At 45.9% G+C, this 12695-nt stretch overlaps 1 protein-coding gene across 2 annotated transcripts in view; it reads left to right on the forward strand.

The window, feature by feature from the left end:
* Window positions 1-12695, forward strand: part of LOC104274332 (focal adhesion kinase 1) — a 31417-nt gene that overhangs the window by 13793 nt on the left and 4929 nt on the right. For both annotated transcript variants that reach the window (XM_009869929.1, XM_009869930.1), the window contains 3 exons: window positions 3332-3394; window positions 9853-9892; window positions 10615-10721. In XM_009869929.1, the coding sequence (XP_009868231.1) occupies window positions 3332-3394; window positions 9853-9892; window positions 10615-10721 (210 nt within the window). The remainder of the gene's footprint in view (window positions 1-3331; window positions 3395-9852; window positions 9893-10614; window positions 10722-12695) is intronic.

The raw sequence follows: 12695 nt of genomic DNA on the forward strand, positions 1-12695 counted from the left end.
AGCGGTTAAAGTTTGGAACGGGCTGCCCAGGGAACTGGTGGGGTCACCATCCCTGGAGGTGTTCAAAAAACGTGTAGATGTGGCACTTCGGGACATGTTCGGGACATGGGCTGTAGGTTGGACTTCATGATCTTAAGATCCTTTCCAACCTTGATATTTCTGTGACTCTGTTTTAGTGGTCATGGTTGTTTTGGGTTGATGGTTGGACATGATCTTAGAGGTCTTCATCAACCTTAATGATTCTATATCTAATGGTACATCCACTTCCAGGATGGGAGAATCATTCGGAGGAGTCTCGGCAGTTTTCGGAAGGGCTGCTATGGAGGAATTGGAAAGATAGAAGCGTGTGCTTTGGGGCTGTGAAATGGTTTGTAAAGTGCAGAACAGGTGAGGTTTGGCCTGAGACTGATTTTTGACCTAGAGAATGTTGCTTTGAACACATCTGAAGGATCTCACTGCTGAAAGTTCAGCGACGCACTGATCGTAGCGCCAGCATGAGGGGCTAGTATTAAAGCTGTTACCACAGTAGAAGCATAAGAATTGATGCTGAATAAGATTTAAAAATACAATGAGAGTTTGATCTTAGATATCACCTTCACTGTTAAATAGTATGTCCTTTGAAATTTTCACAGCTACGCAAAAGAGTAAATTAAAATACCATTGACTAAAATGGAAGTTGTTAGAATTTATTAGAACACAGTCAAGTCATTAGTAATATAATTTGGCCTCTTAGTCATTGGACAAAAGAGTGTATTGGAATATTTATTTCTCAGTAGTTCCTTGTGTTCCTAACTGTCCAGGTTTTGATGGGGCAGAAGGATGAAGATGTTTGGAGAAGCTGAAAGGGATTCGTTTATGTACCACTAAAGATTTTCAGTCCTCACTTCTAAGATGTAGATGCGCAGATTGCCGAGGTGTGCGTGGGTTGCGTAGCTCTACAGACTCCTCGTGGACCCTCTCGTTCACCGTTACCGTAGGCACTTGGTATCTTTATTTCCACATCGGGTTCTTGGAGATGCCTGAGTGAAAACTCTGCCTTCCACAGCTTCGCTCACGTTGGGGCAGTGACAGGACTCGGTATTTTTGTTGACGATACGAGAAGCGTTTGTAGGCAATAATGTTCTTTTTAACAGTATTTTATCTGTATTTGCAGCTTTCTTATGAAGCAACTCTTCACTGTAGCCAGGTGGTTGTACACTGGCCATGTACATGGTGTCCTGAAGTCCACTCAGGACCTGAAGTGCACGTTTGCTGCTGGTGGTGGCTTGGACAACTGAGTTGTCCTTGTGACATGAGGTTGTAGAGTTGGGCATCTCGAGAGGTTAGATACTGAGAGGGAGGACCTTGTCAATAAGACAAGGAGGCGAGGAGGTGGATATTATATTGGTTAATTTAACTTTTTTCTTACAGTGCTAGGAAAAAACCTGATACTTGGACCAGTGTGTATTTTTTGTGCTTCTGAATTTCTTAAAATGCTCAATATTTCATTGTCTTTGGAGCCTAGTTTGGGATGCAGTTCTGGAGTAACGAATTGTGAAAAGTGCGAAGAGCGTTAAAGACCCCGTCAACTTTTTCTGAAGACTTTGGGCACTTCCCTGGCTAGAAACGAACACAAAATGAAGGCAAATTGTGAACACCAGTGTAACAGAAATGTTGTTAGTCATATGCTTAGATAAATGAGGATAGCTGTTTGCTTTAGCTTAAAAATGTAATGAAAATCACGACTTACTTTAAATACCTCATGAAGTATCTAACATACCTATAACAAAGGAGCTTTTAATTAGAAAAAATCCTTCATCATCATAATGGCGATAAAATGGAGATTTGTCAGTAATAGGTTTCACCATGGAATTTGTTATAAATTCCCAGAGTAACCCTGGGAATTTACTTGCTTTTGTCTGCTTCAGTTGTTCTCGTTAAAGAGGTGGTTAAATATTTCCCTGTCTCGCATGATTTGTCTATTTTTAATCTGCAAGTTCTTTCAGGCAGCGACTGTCTCTGGACTGTGCCTCAGTCTGCGGAAAATGGAATGAATATCCAAAAGTATAAGCTCTTCTGACAGACCGCCAGCACAACTGGAATATTTTTAATGACAAAAGATTGATATGAGGATATCTTTGCAAATTCCGTCAGGCCTGCTGGCTTTTTAGGGACATTTAGCAGGATATGCGAGTTGGAATTATTCTTTTTGAAGGAAAGAAGGGAGCTGGAGTAACTTGAAACAAGAAATGGCTATATTTGTCCCCCGAAACTGACCCTGAAAGAATGTGGGGTCAGCTTCGTTACAGTCAGCATTCACACGCCTACACTGCTCTAAATAAAAATTTTCCATTCTCATGGCGCGTGTGTCCGTTTTGTGCGAAGGAAGCTGTGATTACACTCGCGCAGATACGCGTCTTCTCCGTGTTCGTTAACTCCTCCATCCGCTCTTGTAGGGGAGTGAACCGAAGCATCAGATAAATCCTCTGGTTTTATGTGCCAGAATTAGTGCGTTAGGAGAGCACTCTAATTCTGCTGATCTTCCCTCTTCAGATCCGTGTTACCCTTTGCTCATCAGCTCTTCTTTTGTCTTTCCGTGTTACTAATGTTGTCCTCGAAGAATAGGTAGAACATACCTGGATTGGCTGGGGCGTTGAGAAAAACGACTGGTTTCCGTGTGGAAAAAAAAAATCGATGTGGTCTTATTTTTACTGTTTAAAACACCCTGGGTTCCTATATCTCACTTAAAACATATGAAAAAGAAATTCCTTTGTAGCTTGTATCAGGAGAATAGTGCATCTGGATGTCTTTATTAGCTTTCTGTATCCAAGTGCAGCATTTAAAGAGCTCCAGTAATTGGCCCCATTTGCAGGCTTGGAGCAGGAGCCAAGTCCATATAAGCTGTCCAAGGAAGCAGGAATTAATGCGCCGCGTTTCTCATCCCGGGCTTTGAAATTTTTTGCTGTTGGGAAGCAAAACAAATTTAGGAAAAAAAGAAAAAAAAAAAGAAAGAAAACAAACCCACCAACCACCAACTTTCGCTGCCTTTGAGGAAATTAAAATGCAGGTTTTCCAGTGTTGTGTTAGGGCAACGGTACTGTGGCTCTTTCTAACGAGAGATTTTTCCAAGCGCGCTGGGGACGGGTGCTGGGAGGGAGTCGAGGAGGCTGCCAGGAGTTCAGTAGCTGCAGCAGTCACAGCAGCAGGGTGTGGAGACTGGAGCGAAATGACGTCTGGATTTGTCAGTCTTCACTTTGGAACGGTGCTTTCCTGTCTTTAAAATGACTCTCAGCCTGCGTCGCAGGAACTGGCGAGCGGAGCGCAGGATGAAATTTTTCATTTTGCCTTTCAGAAACCTGACGTGCGGCTCTCCAGAAGCAGCATCGACCGGGAGGACGGAGGTCTCCAGGGCCCGGTAAGTGTGTGTGGGATCTTTTCATCTCCCGACTCTTTCTCCAGTGTTCCTGGTAGAACGTGTTGTACGCTGTCTGGAATTACGGGAGATGCTTTAAAGCTTTTTGTTAAAATGTTTCCACCATTATTACACAGTTCTACAGCTTTCCAAGAGGCTCAGCTTCTGTGGGAACAGCAGCTGTGGCAGACTGCTTCACGCGGCAGTTTGGGGGATTTGGGGCTTGCTGGGCTTTTTTTCCCCTTGAAGCTGCTGTTGAAACAAATACTAAAATGTTTCCACAAATGTGCTGCAATAAATTTTTTGTAACATCCGTGTGCTGCATAATAGAGCCTTTTATTTTAAAACATGGATAGTTTTCTGAAAGTTCTGTCAACAGGAAGCGGGATTAAAATAACTTTTGCGGTTGTTTAAATATCTAAAGGGTTTTCTTGCAAAGAATGTAAATGTTACTGTTGTATTACCCAGAGATCTGTTTGGGGTAAATGATCCGCTCTGAAACAAATGGAATAAACCCCGGAGCCATTCATTTATTGCCAGACAACAGCTGCAGCTGTGGTATTCGTTCTTACTGGCTGAACCTCCTGCCTGTTTAACTAAAAGCATCTCTTGATTGTTTAATTGCCATCGGAATCTCGGAGTCATGCTGATCGAAGGGAGGGTGGGCTAGGGACTGTTAACTGGTCGTCTGTTTGAATGTCCACTGTTTGTCCCCAGTAGTTAATATTTCAAATTCACTTATCTAGCTCTTTTGGGATGCAATTGTAAACTCCTTGTTTGGCTTCAGTGTTCCCTCACTACCTGAGAATTTAAGGACTCTTCCTGCCCTTGCAGCCAGAGTCACTTCATGAATTAAGTATGTTAACGACACGCTGCAGTGTGGTCTCTAGAGACACTCATGTCTGGAAGCTATTTATTTATCCATGCATTGGAGAAGACTTCTAGTTATTGCTATTGTTGCATCTTAATATAAGAACAAGTAAATAATGCATTTTGTGCCACTCGTGAACGTGCTTTGAGATAACTTGGAGATTGTGAAATCGTGTCAGAGGTTTGAATCTTTAAAGAAGAGCTTCTTGCAGCCAGGTCGCTTCTCTGACTGCTGCTTGATCTCAGCACGGCTGCCTGGGGTTAGAATAAAAATTGCAACAGATCCCAAACTGCTTGTAGGGGAAGTCCTGTCTTCCCACACGAGGCAGTACAATTTCACACCCCATTTGAAAGAGCGTGAAAAACCCACTTTGTGATCACTGACTAAACAAGTGTTAAAAGAGACTCTTAATTCGTGAATGGCTGCGTTTCTAGTTCCAGAGTTTGATCTTGCATTTTCATAGTTCTTAATATATTCCGATCGTAACTCTGAGTGACTTCATTTGCAGCGGGAGATGTCTGAGACTTCTGTGAGTCAACCTCAGTTTCTCGTCGAGAGGATGAGAACCAGGCACTGCTCATCCCTGGGAGAGCTGGGGTTCAGTGATTGCCCAGCGTCGCGCAGAGATCTCTGTGACAAGGGCGAGGGCAGAAGCCAGTTCGCTGAGGTCATTCGCGGCTTCCCCACCAAGTGACTTCTGGTCTGATGAGTCGTCGTGGCGCTGAGGAGGGTGTGGAGCAGAAAGCTCTGATTCCTGCCGCGACCAGCGGAGTCTGCGCAGTTCAGGGGTGCAGGGAGAAAGGAGAGGAGTAACTCACGGTCCTGTTCTTGGGTGGGAGGGTACAAACGAGCAGCTGTCACACACATTTAGAAGTTTGCAGCTGATGAGCACGAGGCTGTACGGCTTCATGCACATTCTTCCCATGTGCATTTCCTATACGCGATTTTAGGGAAGTGAAAACGCAAGAATTGTTTTAGTGGAATTCTGCTTTCCTTCCTGTCTGTCCTCCCTTCTCCCCTGCCCAAGGTTATCAGATTTGGTCGATTGTTTAGGTTAACAACACAGTTCAAAGTTAACGATGTGGCTGATGGTGCTGACAGAAAGCAGATGTTTTCTCTAACTGTAGAGGGCAGACAGGTGTGTGTGAGATGATCGGCCAGGGAGTTTGAGAGGTTTGTGGTGACAGCAGAAGAATTTCAGGACTTTGGATCTTTGATTCCTACCCTTCGTTCCTGAAAGTGAAATTTGATTTTTTCAAGTCGGTAGTTACAGACTTGGAGTAAGCAGGGTGAACACGCTCCTTTATTTCCAGCCATCGCTTTTCTGCTCTAAAGCATTAAGTTGCTAGAATATCATGTATGAAACTTGTAAGAACTTCAGATTTCACCCTACTCAATCCATTTTTTATGCAGTCTTACTTTCTGAAAGTTGTACTTTTTGCCCCAGGTTTTAATAGGAAACTTAGAAAAATTAGCTTGAAGTAGAGAGCGAGGGTGGGAATTTTCCATACCTGCAGATAAAATTTGGCAAAGTTTTAAGCAGCTGAAAGCAGCCTCATGAAGTGAACCTGAGCCATAGGAGCCTTTGTCAGAACCCGTAACATGACTTCCTAAAAATGCCAGGCTGCAACTTTGAATAAATGCTGAACTGCAATCGTGAGTTGCTCCAGTTTGTTGATGAGAAGATGAGAGAGTTGCAATGGCCTGAGCTTCTCGGTTCAGTTCGGAGGATCTCCTGCAGACTTTCTGGTGCTGTTGGGCAAATTGCTCGGTATCCTCACGGTCATCTAGTGCTGAAACGAGGTGGTGGTGGAGGGAGAAGTTAAGGAACAGTAACTGTACTCCTATTGTCCCTGATACCTGGGTGTGTTTCTGAAAATAGAGAATGTGAGACATACAGAAACAGTTTCCTGAAAGGCCAGAAAAGAAAGTTAACGAGTTAACCTTCCGAGGTCATGATTTGCGATAGCGTTATCCAGAGCTGAAGGTAAACTTAAGCAAATACTTGGGTTTGGACCATTAAAAGTGAATCCTAAGCTATCTGAATGGCATCTTCAAAGCACTGGAAAAGCAGCTTCCTTAGGTCTGACGCAAAGAAGTATTCTGACTTTGCAGAAAATGGTCTTTATTTTAGAAATAAATGCCTTTTTTGAGACGTTTCAGTACTAGACCTATTAACTTCTAATTGCCTTCAGTGGTTTTACTTTGTGATAGAAACTCCTTTAAACAGATGCGCTTGTGACTCTGTTGGGATCCCAGTGCTTTTTGTGACACAACAGCTGCGCGTTATGTATAAAGTAGTAATTTGGTTGCGACCAAACAGATTTTCATCTTTCACTGAGTCACAGAATATCTTAACTTAGAAGGGACTGGTAAGAATCATCGAGTCCAACTGCTTGCTCCTTGCAGGACTACCTAAAACTAAGAGCCTCGTCCAGGTGCTCCTTGAACTCTGACAGGCTTGGGGCCATGACCACTGCCCTGGGGACTGACCGACCACCCTCTCAGTGAAAAACCTTTTCCTGATGTCCAGCTTGAGCTTCCCTTGATGCAGCGTCATTCCATTTCCTCAGGTCCTATTGCTGGTCACCAGAGAGAGCAGATCAGCACCTCCCCTCCGCTGCCCCCCTTGGGGAAGCTGTAGGCTGTGAAGAGGTCACCCCCAGCCTTCTCCAACCTGAACAAGCCAAAGTGACCTGAGCCGCTCCTAAGTCTCGCCCTCGAAGCCTTTCACCATCTTGGGCTCCCTCCTCTGCATACTTTAATAGTTTGATGTCCTTCTTCTGTCGAGGTGCCCAAAAGTGCACACAGTGCTCGAGGTGGGGCACACTGCTGACTCACATTGGACTTGCTGCCAACCCAGACCTCCAGATCTCTTTCTGTGAGGCTGCTTTCCAGCCTCTCGTCCCTCAGTTTGTACGTATAACCGGGATTAACCTGTCGCAGGTGAAGAATCTACCACTTGCTCTTGTTTATTTTCATATGGCTATTGATAGCCCAGCTCTCCAGTCTATCCAGATCTCTCTCTAAGACCTCTCTACCCTTGAGGGAGTCCACAGTTCCTCCTAATGTAGTGTCATTGACAAACTTACTTAAGGTACATTCAATTCTGTGTCTGCATCATTTATAAAAACACTGAAGAGCACTGGTCCTAGAATGGAGCCCAGGGGAATCCCACTAGTGGCTGCCTGCAGCCTGGTGTAACCTCGTTTACTAAAACTCTCTGAGCCCGACCCACCAGCCAGTTGGTCACCCAATGTGTTCTGGGCTTGTCTAGCTGTGTGCTGGCCATGTTGTCTGGAAGGATACAGTGAGAGACAGTATCAAAAAGCTTTGCTAAAATCTAAAACCAACTACATCTCCTGGCTTCCTTTGGTCAGCTACCTGGGTGACCTTATCATAAAAGAAAATTAAGTTGATTAAGCAGGACTTTCCTCTCACGAACCCATGCTAGCTCTGACCAGTGACTGTGTTGTCTCTCAAGTGTTGTTCAGTAACTCACAGAGTAATCTTCTCCAGAACTTCACCAGGCACTGAAGTGAGGCTGACAGGCCTTTAATTACTAGTGTCTTCCTTCTTGCTCTTCTTTAAAAGAGTGACAAAATTTGCCAGCTTCCAGTCGACTGGGACCTCTAAAGACCCTTGAGAAATAATGGAGAGAGGTCCCGTGATGACCTCAGCGAGCTCTTCTCAGTACCCTGGGCTGCATCCCATCAGGCCCTGTAGACTTCTGTGCATCCAGCTGGAGCAGCAAGTCTTGAACAGTTGGGAGTCAGCTGGGAGTGCATCCCTGTCCCCATTCAAATCTGATTTAAAGCTCTTTCCATGATCCCTATTTCTTCCTGCACAAAGATCCTTTTTCCCCTTTGAGACAAGGGGACCCCGTCTGTTGCCAGCAGCCCTGGTGTCATGTAGACCAACCCATGATCAAAAAAACCTGAAAATTCTATTCATGATGAGCCAGGTGTTGATCTGCTGGCTCTTCCTGTTTCTTCTGTCGTTGTTCCCTACAGCTGGAAGAATAAGAGGAAAAAGTTGCCCATGCTCCAGATGCCCTTAGCAACCATCTCAAGGCCCAGAAGTCTCTCTTGATCGCCCTTGGACTTCGTATTGCGAGTTCGTTGCTGCTTACAGTAATGGATAAAAATCTGAGGGCTGTACCAGGGTAGGAAGTGTTCCCATCACATCTTTAACCCAGGCCCCAGCAAGCCAACAGACTTCCTAAGGAGTGGCTCTGGGCAGAGTATTGGATCCTCTGTTCCCCTCAGAAGAGCCTCCTCTGACAATGACCCATCTTTTTTTCTCTGTGAGAGTAGTTTTTTGATGCCTGGCATAGGCTGATGTAACCTTGGCAACACCTCCAACTTACATGAGCCATCATCCTTGTCATTGGTTGGTTCCACTTGCAGAGCCTTGTACCCCTTGTGCAAGGGCACCTGGGAAGGTGGCAGGGTCACAGAGGAGACACGGAGGGTTCACTGTGCACCCGGACACTGAGGTGGGCTCTCTCCACCATCCTGAGGTTCCCCAGATTCAGGAACTCCCCCGTGCATCGCTCTGGAGCGCTCGGCTGCCGATCATGCTGGCACCAGAGCTGCTCGCCTTGGCGACAGAAGTAGTCATGAAGGTTGTATAAACATGGTTACCAAGAAAAGCCACTTAAATTAGGGCCACAAAGATGACCCAGGGGCTGGAGCACCTCTGCTGCGAGGACAGGCTGCGGGAGCTGGGATTGCTCAGCTGGAGAAGAGAAGACTCCGGGGGGACCTTATCACTGCCTGCAGTGCCTGAAGGGACCTACAGGAAGGCTGGGGAGGGACTTTTTACAAGAGTGTCCAGCGATAGGACAAGGGGAAATGGATTTAAATCAAAGGAGAACCAGTTTTAATTGGATCTTAGGAAGAAATTCTTCAGTCCGAGGGTGGCAAGACTTTGGAATAAACTGCCCAGAGATGATGTGGCTGCCCTCTCCCTGGAGGTGTTCAAGGCCAGGTTGGACGGAGCCTTGAGTAGCCTGATCTAGTTGAGAGGCGTCCCTGCCCATGACAGGGACGTTTGATCAGATGATCTCTGAATTCCCTTCCAACCTAGGCCATTCTGTGAAATTATTAAATACTTGCAGACAAATAAGCAAATTGACCTTGACTGAGAGCTTTGCAGCAAAACCAGAAAGTAAACCAGCTGACAAATCTGTTACTGTTATGGAAACCCTTCAGCAGTGCAGAAATACCATGGTCTTCCAATTGTTGCACTGGCATTGCTTCTCTGCCACTGTGACTTCTACAGTTCGATCTCCGAATACAGACTAAAAATGATTGTGGTTATACCACCACGTTTGACTAATAATGAAGGAAAACCGGTAATATAGAGGTCAGAGCTGTTGCAAGTGGTGCAAGATAAATGAAAATTGTTTTCTTTTTCTAAAGATAATATACCTGTAGTTCGGCACTGAGCTATTGATGGTTGAATGGGGATGTGTTTTTAACTGCTGGGAGATGTGCTGAGAGCCAGCTACTCTGTGTTTGAGATGTGCCTGAAGAAAGTTGTGAGCACTGTAATAACGAGTCTAAACGTCTGTTTTATTTTATAGGCCGGTAACCAGCACATATATCAGCCTGTGGGTAAACCAGGTAAGCAGTAAATTCATATACTGGCATCTTGAATCCTCAATTACAAGCCTTAGCAGAAGTAGCGAAGTAGGATTTACACCAGTATTTTCGTACAAGGGGCGGATTCAGTCCCAGATGACTGCGCATCCATGTTCCGGTGCACTGCGTGTTTAAATTCCCCGTGATTTCCCCTGAGACGTAGTCAGCAAAGCCAAGAAAAAGTGTTTCATCAACAGGCGGGAAGTATCTAGAGGAAGCTGAGTCACTGTGTAGGACTTCACCATGTGTGGAGTTCAGACACGTTAACCAAAAGCAGACAGCTACATTCAGGTTTCTCAGAGTGAATCACACCCGCCATTTCTGCCATGGAGAAGCCTGGTTTTCCCAGACGGACCCGGCACGCGTTGACTCGGCTGCGGCCCAAAGAGGGGAACGCCTCTCAGGTTCGGGGTGGGTGCGCTGAGATGAGCAGCAGTTGCCCCACAAAGGGATTTTCAAAGTATCATACTAAAACAGCCGCATTCTCATAACCGCAGGAAAACTGGGTGAACTTTTCTATCTTGCGTTTCTTCAGTAGACATACAGATTAAAGTGGAGTCCTACAAAGAGTGGATTTACTCTTAAGATACCTAAAGATATCCATCCCCTCTGCTAGGACAGTGAAGCCAGTGTTGTAGTGTCAGAATTATGCAGGTACCTCTGACACGTTGGTCCTCTGAAATGCAAATCATCTCGTTAACCAGATCACGCAGCTCCGCCAAAGAAACCTCCCCGCCCTGGAGCCCCGAGCCACCTGGGCAGCCTCGCGAGCCTGAACAGCCCCGTGGACAGCTACAACGAAGGCGTGAAGGTACGTTGCTCAGCCGTCACACGAAGTAACGCTGTGGAAAATGAAATGTTACCGCTCTGACGGAGTTTGCTGCTCCTGAAGTAAAGACCGTGGAAAGCCAAAGCAACTGAACTTCCCAAGTCAATGTTGTCGCCGGCCAAGCGTGTGCTGGCAGCTCTCCAGGGAAGTGGGGGATTCAACTTGTAGGCTCTTGCCCTCCGTTACGGTGAGGTTCCTCACCTGGAAGCTTTCCCAGATGAGCTTGTTCCTAGTTGGAAGAACATGTGAGATCTCCCACAGCGTTCCGGTGGACCTGCTTCTGGTGCTAGCGGGTCCCAGCAGCTAGATCTAAGCGGTCGGGAATTCTTTGTCAGTCAGTACTCTTAGCAGAACAGAAATGCAGCCAATCTGTACACGTCGATGTTGTAGCATTTCCCAAGAGGAGAAAGATGAGCGTTAGAGCACAGGCCTTTGCAGGTGCAGCGGGGCAATCCCTGCGGGAATACAACAGCTCGTGCCGCTCGTACGGCTCCTCACGGGAGGAAAACCACTGGCTGAGCTAAGCCTGTGGTAGAGGAGAGGAATCTACATTGAGGTAGACACAGCTGTTGTGATAAGCGACACTTGTTTGAGGTAGTGTAAGAAAATACAGGGAGAAGAATCCAGTTCATCTGACCATGAGATTCAAAGCGTGCCATCAAAGCGATAGGTTTAGCACAGACACTGCCTGTCTCACTCTTGCTCCTTTGTTCTGAGATGATTGGAATTTTTAAGAATCAGCGTAAACAGACAGCAGTGGTGAATTTGAGCAGGATTATTTATTATAAACTGAGGCCAGTGCTCTGCAAGCTGCCAAGCCTCAGAAAATGTCAAAAAGCAGTAACAGATGTGTTACTAAACTTGGCTTCTCTAAGATTTCCTTTCTAAATGCTGATACTGGAACATGAAAACTGTTTTCTGAAATACGTCTTTCTGACAACAAACGAACCTGAGCAGCCAAAATCATCATTAACAACAAGTGAACAAGATTTCTGTACTAAATAGTTTCTTCAGTAGAAAAGAAGGGCTGATCTTGGTTATTCTGCCAAGCTTTCTTGAAATTGGGTTGGTTTATGCCCCTTCCGTAAGCCCATTATTTTTTTAATAGCTTAGAGCTTTGTTAATGTTTGCAGCCCTAAACTGACGATGCTTCAGGGCCTTGGTTCAGAGTCCCTTTTCTCAGAATACAAATTAAAACAAAGAGGGTTTGAACTGCTTGCCCTCAGGAGCATTCAGGGCACACACCAGGAAGGACGTAGGTTTGTGTTACCTGCGGAGGCGAAGTCAGCTGGTCCACACGAAGAAACTCTTGACTTTGTGCTGTGCCGAGAAACGCAGCTCGGTGTTGGATACAAACAAGAAAAAACCATGGCGTGTTAAGAAATTCAGTGTCTGTACTCTTGAAATGTCAGGGCCTGGCTGTAGGAATGAAGTGGGTTGGGTATAACCCACCTAGAGTGGGTTCTCAGTAGTTCTTCACCACGGCTGCGATTCAGCGTCGCCAACGGGGGCTGCGCAATCGGATGACCGTGCGTTTCCTATCACGACTTTTCTGAAGAAAGTTTCAGGAAGATGAACCCGGTGCCTTCTTAAACCTACCGTAAAGAGACCGGGGTCGCACAAGACATGTTTCCCGCTGTTGCAGAGGCCCCTCTGCTCCATTCACCCCTTTGCTGCTCGCCGGACTGGCTTGCTTCTGTCAAGCTTTGCATGATCTCTTCCCCGTGCTGAGTGACAGGCAGGCACGGGTGCATGGCAAACACTTCCCTTCCCTCCGCGGGCGTCAGCTCGTGGGGCTTCCGTCACAAACGGGCCAGGAGCTAACACGAATGACCGCCGACACCACTGAGGATGCGTTTTCGTTTGCAGGCTTTTTTAACTGGTCTCTTACTGCTACACGTGTTTTGGGTTTGGTTTTTTGTTTTTTGTTTGGTTTGGTTTTTGTTTTTTTCCTGC

This window comes from Apaloderma vittatum, unplaced genomic scaffold (genome assembly GCF_000703405.1).
Source record: "Apaloderma vittatum isolate BGI_N311 unplaced genomic scaffold, ASM70340v1 scaffold6665, whole genome shotgun sequence".
In the NCBI taxonomy this organism is placed as follows: Eukaryota; Metazoa; Chordata; class Aves; order Trogoniformes; family Trogonidae; genus Apaloderma; species Apaloderma vittatum.